Source organism: Epinephelus lanceolatus, chromosome 3, assembly GCF_041903045.1.
Source record: "Epinephelus lanceolatus isolate andai-2023 chromosome 3, ASM4190304v1, whole genome shotgun sequence".
In the NCBI taxonomy this organism is placed as follows: domain Eukaryota; kingdom Metazoa; phylum Chordata; class Actinopteri; order Perciformes; family Serranidae; genus Epinephelus; species Epinephelus lanceolatus.
This window is the reverse complement of record NC_135736.1, coordinates 5,415,726-5,429,220: the sequence shown is the minus strand read 5'-3', so window position 1 is coordinate 5,429,220 and position 13,495 is coordinate 5,415,726. Positions and strand designations below refer to the sequence as shown.

The window sequence follows — 13,495 nt, the reverse complement described above, 5'->3', positions numbered from 1 at the left end:
AATATCATCGTTACAACCATTAAAGTTTAGAATAATTGGAGGAAGCATTTATTTGTGGGAGGGGTGAAGTCGTTGGATATAGACTGGGCCTGACATGTAGGAAACTGAGAGGAGGGAGGCTCAATGTAGGGGATGTGTGTCCTCTGCAAGGTATTACCAAGATCTGTTGTAGCCCCTGTTGGTACCAATAGAAGGAAGGAGACATTGGAGAGGTGAAAGAGGGAGGATGAATAGATGTGTAGATGGTCAGTTAGGAAGAGATGGTTGAATGAGGAAGAGCCATTAGAGGAAGAAAGGAGGGAGAGTGAGTTGAGAAAAGTGAGGTTAACCAGAGATAATGTGTTAACCAGGTGTGAGTAGGCTTGACAGGTGAATCGAGTCATGGCTGAGACGTGGCCTTTAATTCCAAATGTTCCAAATCCAAAATTAGATGACACATTCGGTCAGTGAAATCAGCAATAGCATGGAAAACTTTGTGTGTTCGCTACCGGGACAGGTCACCAATCTCTCACACATTTATAGACTAACACATTTACACATACACCTTCAAATTAAGATCAGCAAAATGATTACAATTCATTCCTTGGAGAATATAAATATCTGTACCATTTTTAATCTCATGATTGCCATGACATTTCTGGCTAAAGAAAATCCACCCAACAGGGTGAAAGTTCAGCTCTGCTGCTGTCAATGGCAGGCCAGGCTAAAGCTACAGATAGTAAAATATCCTTAAATAATTAGAGCCCATATATCACTTCAACCTAGATTCTGACATGTTTGTTGACAAGTCTGCTAATTTATCATTTGTATATTGACACCCAGTGCTAATGTGAACAGCCTTGACATAGAGTAGAGGCCCTGTGTTGTGTTATTTGTTAACTGGCTTACAACTAATTGAACAGCTGAAACCGGCAGAACTGCTGTAGAGTTGGTCCTCATAGAGTCTGAAGTTTCAACTTGTGTTCTTCTTGCCAACATGTTCTCATCACAACTTGTCAAATACTGCTGCTTTGTCAGTGGACCTAACACATCAAGAAATAAATGCATACAATCTTTTACTAAATAAACTTACAATGTATATAAAAATTGATTGTTTTTAGGTTCTATTCCTTAAAGTTTAGGCGACAAAAGCACGTGGTTTGGTAAAAAAAAAAAAAAAAAAAAAAAAATCTTGGTTTGGCTTAAATAATTACGGCTGTTACTAGTGTGGTTTATGTGACATACATCATGTGACATACCTCACTAGTGTAGTATGCCATGCATACTTGCACACTATGCAGACTTTCTCAGCCCTATACTACAGTAGTTGCCCATGGCGTCAGAAACAGCCGCTGCCTGGTGTGTGTCATTCTGCTGCCAAGGGTGTCACTCAGGCACATTGCCAGACACTTTTCACCGGGGCACGTGCCTCGGTAAACATGCGTTGTGCCCCTGTATAAATTCCCAATCAAATTCCTAAATAAGCCTATGTTTTTCATTACTGAATATCCGTAGGGCTATACTATGACTGATGTGTCAAGGAAGAATAGCATGGGCACAATTTCTTCCTACTTCGACCACGTAGTAGGGCCAGTGCCGCATATCAAAGAGTGGAGAGGTTGCACTTGCAGGCATTGTGTGTGTCTGTGCATATTCAGTGAATGAAACGCGTTGGAAGCCTGGAGTTGGAAGGCAAGCTGCTGCAGCCTGCGGTGCAAATTCATCAGCGGACAGTAGCCCACACATGTTGTCAAATAAAGCCGAAATGTAGTATATAATACCACTGCACACTGATGGATCATCATGGACATAAGGAAATTCTTTTTGCAGAATAGAGGAGGCAGGGACAGGGAAGCAGTAAGGAGAAATGAGAATGAGGTAAGATCATCTGGTTAAAAGTTTAGTGGTTCAAACTTTTTGTCTGTTGTGTCGACACCAAAAATATGAGTCTCGCAAATCACAACCCCAAATTAAACTTTGGCTCGTTAAGGTTCACTTTATAACGTTCGGAAATACCATTTCATTGGCAGAGAGAAAGACACCTAGCATAAGCCTACTGTCTATTAAGACTGTCATGTGTTGTGTTGTGCTTGCTTGTCCACTGTGCCAGATGTTTGTGGAAATCATTTCGAGCAGGCGGTACAGTTTGCTGCTTAAAAAGTAAACTTGTATAAATTGGACTAGGTGGGCTGTGGGCTGTGGGGGGGCTAGTTTAAAAAGCTACCCAATCAGGGGAATACCTTTTCAGACCATATCAGGTAGGCCTACTCTTAATTTAAGATTTTGACTTTTTTTTTTGATAATATTCCCTCTTGTAGAAGGATTTCTTGATTGCATTTACTATGCTACAGTAAGATTGAAAAGTTCAATAGCTGGACTGAAATATTGTTATTATTTGCATATATGTTCTTTATTTTGTATGATTTGTAAGATTGTAAGACTGTGTAAATCACTTTTTTTGGTAATATTCCCTCTTGTAGAAGGCTTACTTGATTATGTTTGGTGTGCTACAGAAGGAGGAATTGAAAGGTTCAATGGCTGATCTCAAAAGTGTTTTTATTTGCTTACAGATGTAGCTCTGTTAAACCTGTTGAGGTTCATGCAAATATAAATAAATGTTCTCAAACATCCAGTACATGCTAACTTTCTGTATGTTATACGTCTTACCATAGTGCTTTTGTAAGTTTAAGTGGCATTTATATTTAGTAAGGCACTATTGTAAATCAATGTGTGTTTGTGTGTGTGTGTTTGTGTGTGTGTGGAAGCGGGGGGTGGATTCTGACTGGGGGCCTGTGCCCCTGCACAGCTGTATGCCTAGCAACGCCCCTGGTGCCACTGTGCGTCAGTGTCTGATGCCAAGACCAACGGACACAGCAGCGATATTTGACGAGTTGGGACGTGCCCAGAAAACTTCTAATGGGGGCACCCTGGAGGCTTCCTAATCAGATGCCTGAACCACCTAAAGTGGCCTCTATTGATGTGAAGGAGCAGCGGCTCTACACCGAGATCCCTCTGGATGTCTGAGCTCCTCAACCTATCTCTACGGCTGAGCCCAGCCAACTTTCATAGGAAACTTATTTCTGGCGCCTGTTTACGCAATCTCATTTTTTCGGTCACTACCCAAAGCTCATGATCACAGGTGAGGGTTAGGCGCAAATTAGCCAGTAAATTGAAAACTTTGCCTTCTGGCTCAGCTCTGTTTTCACCACACCACAGTCCAGTGCAGTACTTGCATCACTGCAGATGCTGCGCCTAACTGCCTGTCCATCTCATGCTCCATTTTACCCTTATTGGTGAACAAGACCCCAGGATACTTAAACTCCTTTGCCTGGGGCAGTAACTCTTTCCCAACCTCAGAGGGGGCAATCCACTATTTTCCATCAGAGAACCATGGCCTCAGACATGGAGGTGTTTACTCTTATCCCAATACCCATCTGCTGTCTTAGGAAGCCTGCTTAGTAGAAAACACCAGGATATATATCTTGTATCACCAGTCAGCCTGAAAATATGAATTTTTGTCCATATCGCCCAGCCCTACTTCTGACCACAACTTTTAGTATCCGCCTCCACAATAGAGGCTTTGTACATGGCCCACTTGGATTCTGTGTCCCCAGCCTCCCCCAGGATGCATGAAGAGTTCTTCTGGAGGTGGGAGGTGAAGATCTTGTAAACAGGGACCTCAACTAGATACTCCCAGTTCACCTTCACTACTCTTTTGGGTTTAGAAGGTCTGTCTGGCAGCCTCCTCTGCCATCAGATCCAACTTACGACCAGTTGGTGATCAGTTGACAGCTCTTGATCCTAGGGTGTTCTAGTACTACGTGCACTTATGAACTGCCCTATGCTCAAACATGGTGTTTGTTATGGCCAATCCATGACTCGCAAAAAAGTCCAATAACAACACACTGCTGGAGTTCAGATCAGGTAGGCTGTTCCTCCCAGTCCCCCCTTACAGGTTCCTCCATCATTGCCCATGTGAGTGTTGAACTATAGGGTCCCTAGTCAGTATCATCAAGATGGCTGGGTACTCTGAACTGCAGTTTGGTGAATAAGCACAAGAAACAGTCAGGGCTTCCCTCTCAGTGACTCACAGTCACATTAAAGCGACCCTCTCATTTCCTGGAGAGGACTCCAAAACAACGGTGCTCACCTGAAGTTAAATTCTCACCTCGGATTAATTCTTTTTTTTTTTTTAATCAATAAGCAATATTTGTAGCTTGAACTTGAAATTGAGGTGACTCCATTAATATAGCATATTTCATTACAGGTCAACTAAATTGTGCATAACATTAAAGTGCATACAACAAATGACATGGAAATATATTTAATAAAATGCAAGAAGAACCACCCACTCTTCCAAAGACACTGACATACCACAGAACCATCCCACAATCACACACACACACACACACACACACACACAAATGCAGATGATTAAATCTAAAATGTATGAGAATCACATTGGTGCTCAAGACTCCACCTCCAAATCAATTCTATAAGAAAGGTCAGACATTGTGAGCTACTGAACAGAGTTTGATGTCAACAGCCACGGTAAGAGCCGACTTGATTGAATAATCTGTGACATCAAATTTCTCCGATTACTCAATCGGAGAAATACACAATTTACACTGAAATTTTCGATTCAAAATTTGCATTGTTTAACTGATTCTGTGCCTCTGCCTTTTACCTTCTGTTGCTTTTTATTTTCTTTTGTGCAGATGGCCAGGCTGTGGCATCTCATGCTCCTGTGCTGGGCATGGACTCCTCTGTGTCTACTGTCCAGTGTAAGCTTCAGAGGTACACCGCAGGAGTGTGAAAAGGCTCCCTTTGTCCCTGGTTACAATCTGGGTGGAGAGGGCTTCGACATCGTCACAATGAAACGGAAACGTGCCTATGTCATCGACACTGAAACATGGAAGCTTGGCAATGGCACATGCAGGCTATTCAGGAACATCTACATGAACCGAGAGAGCCAGAAGGTTCCAGTTGCCGTGGTGGACTGGAGAAGCCTCCCTAAGTGCAGTTTGAAGGTCACCGGTGTACTCTATGATTCTGTTGAAGCTCTTGTCAATGATTCCACCTCAGCTGTGTCCAATGATTGGAAAATTGGCCTTGAAATCCCTGTAGACCCATCTGTCACTCTTGGTGTTGGCTTTGGAGGTTCCCACTCCAAAGAATCTATCTTTGGCATGCAAAAGTCCAAACAAGACCGCTACACCTTCTCTGGCCATTCTGTCTACTGTAACTACTACCAGTGAGTATGAGTGTCTTTTGTCATTTATCTGGTCAGTTCACTGAGATATGTTTTGTTTTACAGTGTCCTGGATAAATAACAAGAATGACAGTAATTCTGCGTAAAATAACATATACAGTCACGTGAATAAAATGGGACTGTGATAGATTTTAACTAATTAATATTCTTCCTGTTCTTCACAGCTACAGACTGGCAACAAAAGCTCCACTGAGTCATGATTTTGAATCAGCTGTGAACTCCCTTCCTTCCTATTCACATAAAAAACTGTCATTATATCGCGACCTGATTGACACTTATGGTACACATTACATCACACAAGTGTCGCTAGGAGGGCAAATAAAAGCAATCACTTCCATCAAGACCTGCGAGGCAACCATGAATGGACTGTCAGCAACAGAAGTCAATGACTGTCTGTCAGTGGAGGCCTCTGCTAGCTTTGAAAGCACTGCCAGCATTAAGGCCGAATATAAGCACTGTCAGGAAAAGAAGAAGAAGTTAGGCCTTACCCAAAATTTCCACACCATGTTTAATGAGCGTAACACAGAGGTCATAGGTGGACACATTGACGGTGCTGATATCCTCTTTGCAGACCAAACAAACCCATCAGTCTATAACAGCTGGCTTAGCTCACTGAAAACCACACCTGATGTGGTCCAATACAACCTAAAGCCACTGCACACCATACTCCCAAGTGCTCATCCTGCCAGGGCCGGACTGAAGCAAGAGGTGGAGAAGTACATCAAGAAAAATGCAGTGTTGAAAAAATGCTCAGAAACCTGTAAGATTGGGCAAAGATCCAATAAAAGGGATCCTTGTGCTTGTGTTTGCAACAGTGATCAGAATATCAAGTCAAACTGCTGTCCTGCTGGGAAAGGTCTTGCTACATTAAAGGTTTTCAGGCTCTATGCACAAGGGTTGTCTGGTGATAGCTGGACTCAGACAGATGGTTCAGTTGAGGTGAGATACGGAGATCAGGTAAAGCGCACTGCCATCATAAGTGACAACGACAATCCCATATGGAAAGAGACATTTGAATTTGGACCCATTGTCATTAACATGAGAGACAAACTTACGTTCCGTGTTTATGATGAGGATACCTACTGGAATAGTGATCTACTTGGTGAGTGTTCATTTGATCTGCATAGAGGGAAAGTGAGTGACAGCTGTATGTTTGACTATGGTACCTTCTTCTTCTCCTACATAGTAGAATGCGCACCAAGTCTTGGTGGTCACCAGTGTCAAGAATACATGCCCTCCCCCATGAGTCCCTCTTTGGCCAAGGTCTTCCACACCAGAAATGGGGTCCTTCTTGGAGACCTGGGGAAGAGGTATGCTCAGTCACTCAGTCAGTCAGGTTAAGGTCAGCTGTTGACATGAGATGTGGTTATGAAACAATAACAATTTTCTGATGATCATGCAAGTAGTTAATAGCATCTTTCACTGTTACTCTTTCTTTGTTTGACTTTGGTAAAAAGTAATCAAATGACATATGTTAATCTTAAAATGTAATCCAAAAATGTTTCTGTAAAAACTGATGTTTGATAATCTATCTTTTCTGCTGCTTCTTTATCATTTGTTAAAAACTCTGCCATTAAAGCATCGACAAAGACAACACCAGTGTCTGCCTGATTTTATGTGGTGAATGTTTCGACTGTGTAATTTAGTGGTTTACGTGTAAGGATTAGGGTTAGGAGGTTAGGGTCAAGGGGGCTAGGGTTAAGTTTAGGGTTTACTAAATGTGGCCACACATATAGACTTTCCAATCTTGTATGTTCAACTTTGTAAAAAAAATAAAAAATAAAAAAAATAAAAATAATAATAATAATAATTTAGATTAATAATAACTTTCATCTAAAGTTCCTCTGAATGAGGTGCCATTGAGTTGGATTTTAATAATTTTTTAAAGACTCCTTTTCATCTCTGGAAACATTTTTCAGCTACAGTTTAACTAAGACACTCTTCCCTGTTGTGGGCTTTGGTGTAAAGTGGAAGGATTTGTGCTGAAAGAATACAAAGATACAGGTGTTAATCGCTTATTTGATCCTTATCTATGCTCACTGTTAGCTCTTGTATTAAAAATGTAATCCTACAGCTGCTACTTTGATCACTGAACAAGTGTAATTTCATTTCTTGTTGTCCCACCAATTATAAATTGAGAAGGAATGGGCCATCAGCAGTGTACTGCAATAAAAAAATATTCTATCCAAAACATAATCATCAAATCAGTGTGACATTTCTGTATCTAAAGGAAATGCAGATGACAACCGGGAGTGTCATAAATTGTAATAGCACAGGATTAACAGAAACTCAAAATAAAGGAAGAGAAAGTAATGTGAATGAAAAAGGGAGGGTAAGGAGAGTTAGGGTGATACACAAAAAAAACAAGTCAAACAAGACAGACAGAATAAAAAGCCACCCTCCTGCAGACATTTAGCTGTGAATCACATCAAAGCATTCAAGAAACGTCCAAATCACCCATATTTAAGAAATGAAGTGTGCACTTTAGTCATCTTTATCATAATATCCCATAGCTAACTATCTGAACCGCAGACAGTAACCTGCGTGCTCCTGAGTTTGAACAAGATAACACAAGGTTTCATGTGCTAGGTTTGGAGGGTTGTGAGTGTGTGTGTGTGTGTGTGTGTGTGTGTGTGTGTGTGTGTGTGGTGATGGACAGCTGAGAATGGAAGGTCAAGGAGCACTGATATGGAAGCAGTATGACCTCTGACCTCTGGTGTGTGACATCAGGGACAGAGACAGTGATTAGTCGTTCACTGATCACTGTTTGTTGTATAGTCTGCTGACACTTTTATATGTCTGTTTGAATGTCGACTGATCATTCACACCAAACTACATTATAATTTTGACTGCTTTAAAAACTTGTTTGTTGATTTAAGAATAGTTTGATTTTGTCTTGATTGTGTGTGTGTGTGGTGTGTGTGTGTGTGTGTGTGTGTGTGTGTGTGTGTGTGTGTGTGTGTGTGTGCGTGTCTGTAGGTTAGAAGCGGAATGAGAGGGAGGCGGAGCGTCAGTCTCTGACTGACATTGGGGTTGACAGAAAAATTTCCTTCTCGGCCAAGACCTCCAGATATGATAATGAACACATTGTCACTTTATTATCCAATCAGAACACATCATTAGCTCTGTGTGTGTCTATGTCATGTTTACATTTATTAAAAGTGCTTTTTTTTTTACTTAAATCTAAGAAAAACAGTCAGTGATCATCACACATCACAGTGACATATTAAAATTAGATATACTAAATTAAGATCAACATGTAACATTTTCTTGCTCTGAGAGGTCACAACAGTTTTAATGTTCTGCTGGGAACAACAATGGTAAACAATGATTGGACGCAGAGCGGACGGTCAGTACAGAATAGATGCTCAGCACAGAATACACAGTCATTGCAGAAAAGACACTCAGTGCAGAACAGATGCTGAGTGCAAAAAATATGCATAGTGCAGAATGTGGACACTCACTGAAGAAGAGACGCTAAACTCTACTGCTGGAGTTTTTTGGAGTGTATTACACAAAGACAAAACATGCTGGCCTCAGGAAACAAAAATTTTGTCAAGTCAAGGCAGAGCTGCAGCTGCACTTGTTGCAGTCTCCCATGTTTTGTTAATGCTGTCAATGCTGTTATCTCAGTACACAGTAGCAGCATGCATCAAGTGTGCACAGTGTGTTTTCCTTGGGTTGACAGGCATAAAAAATACTGTTGAAATTACGAAGCTGTGCAGCGCTACAGGGTTAATTGTAAACATGTCATATTATATACAAAGCCAAACATAAATAAGTGTGGCATACAGAGCAATCAGTGGGTTGATATACCTACATAAATATTATTCATATGTTTCATTTGCATTTCATGTTGTACAGCTCATGTTCAGAGTGTGGTGTTATTGTCTGGGTGTTTTCTGATAAGGTAAGAGGCTGGTTTATTGGTTGAAAAATGTAGTGTTATCTATTAGTATGCATTGTCTAACGCTGGCCAGCAGAGGGCGCGTTCGCTACACTGTGTGTGCAGGGACAATGGAAGGATCGCGGGAATACGTTCAGGAAACGAGAACACACACTTGAGTGTAAAGTACTGTGAGTGTGGTGAACTGTGATGATTAATATACTGTATTTTTGCTCTTGGCAGGTAAGCAGGGAGAGTTAGAATTGGTTAAGTAATGAATGAATATGTTATGTGATAGTTTACAATCTCGGTTGGACTCAATGTGGTTCCAAAGAAAAAGAATGTTTAAGAACGCTATTTGTTCAGCGAACGTAACGTACTGAAAATGGCGGCTAGCTAGTAGTTAGCACTGGGTGCCTGGTTACCTCGTTGCCTTGAGTGAGCGTGAGGCTGGAGAGTAGAACTATGAGCCGGTCTTAAGAGTTCATGCTGTTTGCGTACAGTTCATAGGTGAATAAATTAATAACTTATGTGATGTTAAAATAGATACATGATTGATTTGGTTAATGTGACAGTGTTAAGTAGACATGATTGGCTGACTGTGTATTTACGAGACAAGTTGATATTGAAGGTACATGATGAAACTGGTCTGGAATAGAGATGAAACATACATGATTTATTGTTTTGATGTTGGTGTAGATGTTCATAATTTTCCTGTGTTAGAATATTGAATACGTTCAGGAAACGAGAACACACACTTGAGTGTAAAGTACTGTGAGTGTGGCGAACTGTGATGATTAATATACTGTATTTTTGCTCTTGGCAGAACAAAATAAAAGACTTCAAATTAAATGTGTAGTGGAGGGCAGCTTCACTCTGCATCATGCTACATATTTTGGTAGCAGAGGATGGTTCATTCAGCCCACGGCCCAGCCCCATAGAAGAATAGAAAGACAGAGGAGGACCATGGAGGAAGCTAGGGATGAAGTAAGCAGGATACTGCTGACGCTGGAGGAGACGGAGCTCTCTTCCCTGTGTGAGCATCTAAAGTGTAACGCACCTGTTGAGGGGTTTGCCAGCAAAACAAGACGCGCCCTCATCAGGTTGGTGGAGACGACGTTAGATGAAATCGAAGTGGATGAAGAGTCCACAGAATCATATCAACAGTATCTGCAGCGTGTACTGTCCTACCTGGCCTCCCTGAAGCCTGTGCCGGCTCAGGCTGAGATTGTAGTTCAGGGAACAAGTGAGTTAGAGAACTTGAAAATGCAGTACCAGAAGTTACAACAGCAGATGGAAGAGGAAATCGGGGCGTTGGAGGAAAAGATTAAGCAGAAAACACAAGCAGCAGGGGGAGACGCCGCGCCTGCCATCATGACCGCAAAGGAAGAGGACACAAGGACTGCCACCACGGCACCAACCGGACTGCCCGAGGTAACATTGAGGCGGGAGTTCCGGATAATTGGACAGATTGGTGAAGCCGGTCAAAAGGACAAATTGTCCTACACAAGCCTCATCAACCAGATCGAGTCTGGACAGCGGAAAGGACATGGAGAAGCAGAGATCATTGAAGCAGTCACACGTGCGGTGAGCCCAGGTCTTCATCTGCGGGAGATGCTGGAAATAAAGCGAGAACTGACGCTGCACACCCTCAAGACAATACTCAAGGGTCACTACAAAGTGGACTCCTCCTCCGACCTACTGCATCGCCTGATGAACATGACACAAGATCCAAAAGAGTCAGCCCAGAATTTCTTGTTCAGAGCAATAGAACTGAAAGAGAAGTTAATGAGAAAATTCAGTGATGATGATGCAGGTGAGGAAGGTGAGCAGTTTAGTCCAGAGCTAATCCAGAGAAAATTCCTCCGCTCCATAGAGACTGGTCTTTACAGTGATGCAGTTAAGTTCCAGCTCAAGCCGTATCTCAGTAACCGTACTGTCACAGATGAAGTGTTAATTGAGCGAATCAGTGAGGCTGCAAACATAGAACAGGAAAGACCACAAAAGCTGAGAAAGACAGTCATAAACAAGCCCCCAAAAGTCAGTGAAGTGCAGGCTGAGGTGTACCCACCTGATGCCTCAGTGGCAGCAGTTGACACTGTTACTAACCGTGAAGCAGGGGGGAAGAGTAAGAAAAGTCAGGGACCTAAGGCAGAGACAGATCCAATAGAAGCGCTCAAGGCTGAGGTTCTAGAAATGAAAAAGTTGATGTTACAGACAGTGGAGGCCACAAAAGTCAGACCGACAGAGAAAACGTTCACACCCAGTCGTAGTCGGCCCAGGGGTTGTAGGACGTGTCAGGAAGCTCAGATAGGTGACTCCTGCAGACATTGCTTCAAGTGTGGGCAAGAGGGGCATCTCTCCAGAGGATGTCGACGGACCAGAGAGCAGCAGGGAAACGAGACTGGGCTGCCGAGCCGGGACCCTCGGTAGCCCGTGAATCATCCAGTCTCAACATGCAGCAACCTGCCCCCCCTCCCACACCATCTCAAATCTCATCAGTCAACTACCTCCCACCACGACGCAAGGAAAGACTCATCAAGTTGATTGCAGAGAGACACACTGTCCATTGCACATTGGATACAGTTCCAGTAGTAGCATTATGGGACTCAGGCGACCATCATTAATGAAGAATGGAGAAAGCTGCACTTACCACACAGCACAGTGCGACCTCTCAGTGAACTGTTAGGCCCAGACATTTTAAAGGGAGTGGCAGCCAACCAGACCGAAATCCCCTTCATGGGCTGGGTAGAGGTAGAGTTTAGGCTAGGGAAAGACTCCGCCATGACAAAGCCACTCCTGGTACCTATTTTAGTGTCAAGCAACCCACATGTAGCAGCAGAACCCATAATTGGCTACAACGTGATAGAGAAAATAACAGGAGAGGGTAGTCAGACAACAAGGACAGAGACCATCCACACTGTGTGTCAAGCTTTTCAAATAACAGTCAAGACAGCACAAGCAGTGCTTCAGCTTATCCATGCCCCTGTTAGTGAGGAAGATGTAGGAATTGTACACACAGGAAAAAGAACACTCACTCTAGCCGCTGAACAGGTCACCACAGTGTATGTTAACGTCAACACTGGGGTTCAGTATCATGGCCAAGACCTGCTTCTAGTCCCAAGTGAAGAGCCAACATTGCCAGAGGGTGTAGTGATAGAGGAGGGTCTAGTTAGTGTCCCCAGAAAAAGGTCAGGTTATGTGCCAGTCCCCATCGCCAACACAAACAAACACAGTGTAACCCTGGCCCAGCGCACCGTTCTTGGTCACCTGCAAACAGTCAAGACTGCTTATGTGGCCAGCGTTGAGCAGATGAACAGAGGAGAGGGAGTAAAGCCACCAACTAACACAGCATCAGTCCCAGGTGGTGGCAACTCTAAAACACAGAAACCAGCCTGGTGGGACCCTCCGGTCGAACTTAGTCACTTAAACGAGGAGCAAAGGAGGATCACAAAACAGTTGCTGAGAGAGGAGTGTCACACGTTCGCATATGACAATGAGGACATCGGCTCAATCCCCTCACTGAAACTCCACATCACGCTGCACGACACCACCCCAGTAAGAAAAACGTACATGGCAGTCCCAAAGCCACTGCACCAGGAGGTGAAGGAATATATCCAGGACCTGTTGAATCGGGGCTGGATTACTCCTTCACGCTCTCCGTACGCCTCACCAGTCGTGTGCATGCGAGAGAAAGATGGGACTCTAAGACTGTGTTGTGACTACAGAGAGCTGAACAAAAGGTCAGTCCCAGATCGCCACCCCATACCCAGAATCCAAGACATGCTTGACGCCCTCACTGGCAGCTCCTGGTTCTCCGTACTGGACCAGGGGAAGGCCTATCACCAGGGGTTCCTGGACGAGGAAAGCCAGCCCCTGACAGCTTTCATAACCCCCTGGGGCCTGTACCAGTGGGTCCGAATCCCATTTGGGTTGAGTGCAGCGCCCGCGGAATTCCAGAGGAACATGGAAGACTGCCTGCGTGGCTTGAGAGATGTCATGTGTCAACCGTATCTGGACGACAATCTGGTCCATAGCCCAAGCTTTGAGGACCACATCGAGCACCTGAGGACTGTGTTACAAAGATATCAGGAGCACGGGGTTAAACTCAGCCCCCGCAAATGTGAGGTGTTGAAGAGGAAGGTGAGATTTCTGGGACGGTTGGTGTCTGGAGAAGGCTACACTATGGACCCATCTGAAGTGGCACCAGTCCAAGCCTTAAAGGAGAAAGCGCCTACAACAGTGGGAGAGCTGAGAAGAGTGATGGGATTCCTCTCATACTACCGAACATACATCCCAAATTTCTCCAGAATCGCCCAGCCTCTCTACCAGCTGCTCTCATCACCACCTGATCAAGT

General features: G+C 43.6%; 1 protein-coding gene across 1 annotated transcript; it reads left to right on the top strand.

Moving 5' to 3' along the window:
- Positions 1 to 4,412: 4,412 nt before the first annotated feature.
- LOC144459472 (perforin-1-like) lies at positions 4,413 to 6,696 on the top strand. The gene is made up of 3 exons (XM_078163688.1): positions 4,413 to 4,530; positions 4,698 to 5,233; positions 5,416 to 6,696. The coding sequence occupies exons 1-3, from the start codon at positions 4,516 to 4,518 to the stop codon at positions 6,590 to 6,592; spliced, it is 1,728 nt and encodes a 575-aa protein (XP_078019814.1). The 5' UTR covers positions 4,413 to 4,515; the 3' UTR covers positions 6,593 to 6,696.
- The last annotated feature ends 6,799 nt before the right edge of the window (positions 6,697 to 13,495 follow it).

Excerpts from the sequence above, each read along its gene's own strand:
- LOC144459472 (XM_078163688.1), top strand. Across the intron at positions 5,234-5,415 it reads GTCTACTGTAACTACTACCA|CTACAGACTGGCAACAAAAG; the intron begins GTGAGTATGAGT and ends TGTTCTTCACAG.